The sequence below is a fragment of the Ochotona princeps genome, chromosome 10 (genome assembly GCF_030435755.1).
Source record: "Ochotona princeps isolate mOchPri1 chromosome 10, mOchPri1.hap1, whole genome shotgun sequence".
Taxonomy (NCBI): Eukaryota; Metazoa; Chordata; class Mammalia; order Lagomorpha; family Ochotonidae; genus Ochotona; species Ochotona princeps.
In genome coordinates this window covers 71,752,589-71,758,569 of record NC_080841.1, presented here as the reverse complement: position 1 = coordinate 71,758,569, position 5,981 = coordinate 71,752,589, and the positions used below count along the sequence as shown (strand labels likewise).

The 5,981-nt window shown below is 53.0% G+C and overlaps 1 protein-coding gene across 1 annotated transcript; it reads left to right on the top strand.

Annotated features, from left to right (window-relative positions):
- The first annotated feature begins 437 nt into the window (after positions 1 to 437).
- OTUD1 (OTU deubiquitinase 1) lies at positions 438 to 3,204 on the top strand. The gene has a single exon (XM_036495339.2). The coding sequence runs from the start codon at positions 542 to 544 to the stop codon at positions 1,955 to 1,957; it is 1,416 nt and encodes a 471-aa protein (XP_036351232.2). The 5' UTR covers positions 438 to 541; the 3' UTR covers positions 1,958 to 3,204.
- Positions 3,205 to 5,981: the final 2,777 nt, after the last annotated feature.

Sequence of the window (5,981 nt, the reverse complement as noted above, 5' to 3'; positions counted from 1 at the left end):
GACCGAAAGCAGGTGCCGCGGCCCGAGCCCCGCCGCGCCAGGCTGCAAGCAGCCTGCTCAGGTGGCCTTTCGGGGAGGTGTGCGCGACACTGCGCATGCCCAGGGGCCTCTCGGCGCTCCCATCCCCACCCGAGCGCCGCGAGCTGGCGCGTCCTCCGCGCCCCGCCCCGTCGTGACGTCTCCCCGGAGGGGGCGTGGCGAGCCGCTTGAATGGCGCGCCGCGACGAGCCGCGCATTCCTCGGCGGCTCACGTGACGCGGCCGCGCTGCCTGAGGTAAACAATCGCGGCCGCGCGCCCCCCCCCGCGCGCTCCCGCATCCCAGCCCGGGGCCGCGCGGCGCGCGCGGTGGCGCAGCGGGAATTTGGAGCGGGCCCCGCTCGCGCGCGCGCGCTATTTGCGGTCGCTGACGCGCGCGGCGGCGGCGCCGGCGGCCCGTGGGAAGAGTCATTTCTATTCCGGGGGCCTCGGTCAGCGCGCTCCGCTGGCTCCCCGGGCCGCCCCCCGGGCCGCGCCTATAAGGGCCGCGCGGCCGGCCGGGCCATGCAGCTCTACAGCAGCGTCTGCACCCACTTCCCCGCCGGGGGTCCGGGCCCCACGGCCGCCGCCACCGCCACCGCCGCGCCCTCCGCAGCCACCGCCACCACCGCCTTCAAGGTCTCCCTGCAGCCGTCCGGGCCTGCCAGCGCAGCCCAGGAGCCCGAGACCGGAGAGGACCGGCCCGGAGCTCCCGCCGAGCCCCGGGAAGCCGCCGCCGCCGCCGCGATGCCTGCTTACTCCTCGTGCTTCGAGGTGGTGCCCGGCACCGCCACAGCCGCCGCCCCCGCTGCCCCAGCCGCGTCTTCCTCCTGCAAGCCGCCGCGGCCACCGCCGCACTACACGTCCACGGCGCAGATCACCGTGCGCGCCCTGGGCGCAGACCGCCTCCTGCTGCACGGGCCCGAGCCGGCACCCCCGGCCGCCCCGGCCGCCCCGCGTGCCCGCTGCCTGCTGCTGACCCCGCCGCCGCCACCACCGCCGCCCGCCGCCGTGCCCAGCCCACCGCGCCGCGGCTCCTCGGCCTGGCTGCTGGACGAGCTGCTGCGGCCCGAGCCCGACGGCCCGGACAGGAACTTCCGACGGAGCGAGCACCAGCAGACCCTGGCCGCCGCCGCCTCCTCCAAGCCCCGGGGCCCCGCGCCGCTGTCCCTGGGCAGCTCCGAGCCCGGCTCCGGCGCGTGGGGCAGCGGCCAGGAGCCCCGGGCTCCCGGGGAGCAGCCCTCGAGCCCAGACGCAGTGGATCCGGAGCCCCAGGAGCCCCATGCTACTACGGCTGCTGCGGGCAGCGAAGAGGCCGAGACGCTGGTGGTGGTGTCCAGGGCGGACCCCCGAGACGAGAAGCTGGCCCTGTACCTGGCGGAGGTGGAGAAGCAGGACAAGTACCTGCGGCAGAGGAACAAGTACCGCTTCCACATCATCCCCGACGGGAACTGCCTGTACCGCGCGGTGAGCAAGGCCGTGTACGGTGACCAGGGCCTGCACCGCGAGCTGCGCGAGCAGACGGTGCACTACATCGCCGACCACCTGGACCACTTCGGGCCGCTCATCGAGGGCGACGTGGGCGAGTTCATCGTGGCCGCGGCGCAGGACGGCGCGTGGGCCGGCTACCCGGAGCTGCTGGCCATGGGCCGCATGCTCAACGTCAACATCCACCTGACGACGGGAGGCCGGTGGGAGAGCCCCACGGTGTCCACCATGATCCACTACCTGGGGCCCGAGGACGCCCTGCGGCCCAGCATCTGGCTCAGCTGGCTCAGCAACGGACACTACGACGCCGTCTTCGACCACTGCTACCCCAACCCGGAGTACGAGCACTGGTGCCGGCAGACTCAGGTGCAGCGGAAACGCGACGAAGAACTGGCCAAGTCCATGGCCGTGTCCCTATCCAAAATGTATATTAAACAAAACGCATGCTCTTGAAGTGTCTGCGGCCGCTTGACACGCCCAGGGAGAGGGGCTGGCTGGGGACTCTGATCAGGGTAATGGCACTTTAAAAAAAATTCTTTTTTTTTCCTAAGTAGATTCCCTGTAGGTATCCTGCCTTAATTTTTTTCCCCCTTTTTTTGAATGTCTGTTCTTCCACACGGGGAAGGTCGCGGAGCACCGGAAGTGTTCCAGCTTTGGTGATCCTACTGCTGTTGATAATGTGCCGTTTGGTGTAAAGCACTCCTTGCATTTGCAAGCTGATTGATCCTAGTGTAAATTTTGTTCATTCCTGGTGGTCTATTTTATATATATATATATATAATTGTATTTTTGCACAGAATTTTTTAAATACAACTGACGCACCCGCGTCTGAGATGTGCTCCGTTTTGGATAGATTGCTTTCCAATGGAAGAAGAAATACTTTCTATGAAGTTTATTCTCCGGGACAGACTTTGGCGTTTGGTTGGAATGTCACGATTCTGTGTGACGTTTCTCCTTGATCCGTGTGGTGAGCGAGGAACGGCCCATTCCACGATGAGGAAACAGATGTGTTGTTCATGGAAATCATTATTTTTCTAGAACTGGTCAATCTTTTTTAAGAGAGAGAAGTACTTGGGGTCGAGGGGTCGGGGTGGGGAGATTGGGTTTTCTACCAGGTGTTACTTGAAAGTTTGATGTTTGCAGCGAGTACCTCGGCAAGGATTCTGTCCTCTGGCTGTTTTTGGAGCGTGTTGTCTGATGCTGTCTGATCGGTTGCTTTATTTACAATCGTGGTCATTTTGTTACCCAAGGAATTTAGCTCCTGGATTATAACTTTGTGACCGGATACACTTTCCTGCTTTATCGCTTCTGTCTAAAAAGAGAGAGAGATGCGAAGGAAAAAGAGAGTTTGAAAAGCATATAGCTGGAAACAACCGTGGCAAGAATTTACTTTTCAAGCAGGAAAATACTGTCCGTCTTCATGTTGTGTGTTCAAAAAGCAAAATAGGATTTCCCTGTGTTTTATAAAAAAAGATTGTCAACAGAGCTTGTGTGGTTTGCTGGGTCAAACAGTATTTCCAACCTAAAAATCTATCTCGTTGCCACTTTAACTATTTTTAGTCATATTTATTAAGTACTGCAGTTTGTACTTTTTTATTTTGTAACATTTTGTGACTTTTTTTTGTACCACACTGTATATTTGTACGATAGAGCAGTTGTCAGCCGATGGAATGAATAAAATGGCATAATTTTACTTTTACGACAGCTTTGTGGATAGTGTTCTTTAAATCACGTTGCCTCTTTGAATGTTTCATGGAGAACCAAGATTTTTTTCTTTTTTAATATGAAAAACATACTACAGAATCGAGAGAGTTCATAAAATCTCACACGAACAGAATGGTATAAAAATTATTAATTGCAAAGTCTCAGTGAAATATAATTGAAAATTTACACCTCCCACCCTATTGACAAGCTTAAAAAATAAGAACAAAAACCTACCGTGGTAATACTGAGGCTGACATTAATAATGTTGAGCGATGGAAATTTTCACATGCTACTAGTATAAGGAGTTAGATGGGGCTAATATGGAGTGGGGGCAAGTTCCTGGCAAAATGAAAATTAGTGTAATTCCCTTTTCTGCAGAACATTTCTGGCCTAATAAATTTTGTTTTACTTACAAATATATATATATAATTGAAAGGTGGAGGAACCCAAGAGCTTGCTCTTCTAAGTGTAATGCCTGCCTGTTACGTCACAGCTGTGTACCTTTTGGCTGATGACTGGGGAAGAGCAGGATTTGTATTAACCAGCAAAGATCTAATTAGGTCTCATACATTTACGTGCCAGTTGCTACCAGGGTAGATTTTGTTGTTGTTTAATGTCTAAAGAGCAGTGAAGTGCCTTCATTAAAAAAAAAAAAAAATTAGTCTGCACCCTAGACAAAATGGGAGTTTCTCAAGTCCTGTTACCAGATGTGGTTGGAAAGTGCAAACAAGGGTTTACTTGAGTTGCTCCAAACATTCTGCTTTTGACACGTTAACTAACCCCCGTGGAGCTGGCCAGGAGAGACCACGGGTGGGTGAGGAGTGATGAGCCCTCAGGCCTGGTAAGGGGCAGTGCTGCGGGAACTGGTTTAGGCCCTCTTGGCATTCCTGCTTGTGGGCACTGGAATGCGAGAACCTGCTAGGAACGGGCCTTGCTCCAGGATTTCCCTGGCCTCCAAAAGGGTTAAGACACCCGTTTCTTGACGGTCAGGTCTGAGAGCATCACCGATGGGCCCAGGCCCTGCTCCTGTTGCTTTGCGTCACGTATGTGTATAGAAACCATTCTGTAAGGTTTTTCAGTTTTCCATCTAGCTGTGTCAGTTTGGAAAGAAGGAAATCCTTACATTAGGAATACCTGGCTAACCTTTTCTCATTTTAAGCTGTGGCTAATCTGGATTTACACAAGAATGGGCATGGTCAATCAGGTAGAAGTTCCTGAAGGAAACATCTGCCAGCCTATTACCCTTTTAAATGGATTCCTTTGTAATCAACATCCTAAATGCTTGAGTTGGTGTGCCTTTCTTTAAGTTTTTTGCTCCAGGTCTGCTTTGAGAGGGGGGAGACCAAGTCTTTCCTGGAGCTGTGTATTCTCCCACAGAAAAGACAAGGCCCCTGCTGGTATTGGAGCTGTTCCCTGCTGCCTCCCAAGGTGTGCATTTGCAGGAAACTGAGCCGCATACTGGGATGCCAAACATTTAACCACTGTGTGCCACCGGCCCATAAGTCGCTGTTTTTCAGTGCTACATAGACATAGCACATGGCAGCCTGTTCAGTTAGTTGCCTGGCCTCAAAGATTTGTTTACGTCCTTCCTTCTATGCAGTTTGTTTTTAGAGAAAAAGTACTGTTCTTCCACTGCTGTGCTAGCACGAGCCGGCCTTAAGCAGAGTTGAGGAGCTGGGAGTGTGTGACCAAGACTTGTTTTCCTTTAGCAAATAGACTTATTTACAGAGCAACCAACACTTCACACTGTGTGGTGGAGACAGTAGCTGTTGAGTTCCCTGAAATATTTTGGAGTTGACTTCTTTACCCAGAAGGTATGATTGCGGAGAGTGAAATCTAGAAGGGAACCCAAATAGGATGTTTTCAAGTCAATTGATCACATTTATTCTGTTCACTTTGGGACATTTATTAAAGGGTACATAAAGAATTAAAATAAATGGGATTTCTTTCCCCTTTGAGTACAATTTAATTTTAAAAGAAAATGTGTGAGGAGTTAGACTGGGTAGTAGGCAGTTAGGGCATTTTGGGTCCCCGAGTCATTTTCTTCTCAAAGATAAAATGGCGTTTTCCCCACCATGTCTTAGATTTACCAGGGCCACATTAGCATCTCAATTCCCCACCTGAAGTATCAGCCATTATCTTCGGCCATTGTGTGGGAGGGCCTCAGGCTGGTCTCCTTATCATTGACCATGCATGACACCTGTCTGGCCTTTTGCCCCAAAGCCAGATATGAGGGGGACCGGGAATTTCCTTTTGTCCTTGGAGAGCCCCTTTCAAGTAAACCTTTAAAAGGTGCTTTCCCCACCGTTAATACGGGTCTTTTTTCCACTTTTCCTCCTGCCACTATGGCAGGGGACTAGGGTCTTTTCACTTTTCCTCCTGTCTCAATGCAGGGGGAAAGGGTCACTAGGACGGCAGCCTCCTCTCAGCTTTTCTAATAAATCTTGCTTTAAAACTAAACTGTCCACACAAAAATTCTTCTTTCCTGCAAGACAGGAATTGAGGTTGCTGCTGTATTCGGATTCAAAAACCCTACAACAAAAACAGCGCAAGAATTCAGCACATTTTATTGGAAAAGCAGATTTAGAGAAAGTAGAGACGGAGAGAAAGCTCTTTCATCTATTGTTACACTCCCCCAAATGGCCACAGTGGCTGGAGCTGAACTGATCCATAGCCAGGAGTCTGTTCCGGGTCTCCCACATGGGTGCAGAGTCCCAAGGACCTGGGCCATTCTCCACTGCTTTCCCAGGCCACAGGCAGGGAGCTGGGACAC

Bases quoted from the DNA above. Each gene is read 5' to 3' on its own strand.
- OTUD1 (XM_036495339.2), top strand. From the start codon at position 542: ATGCAGCTCTACAGCAGCGTCTGCACCCACTTCCCCGCCGGGGGTCCG.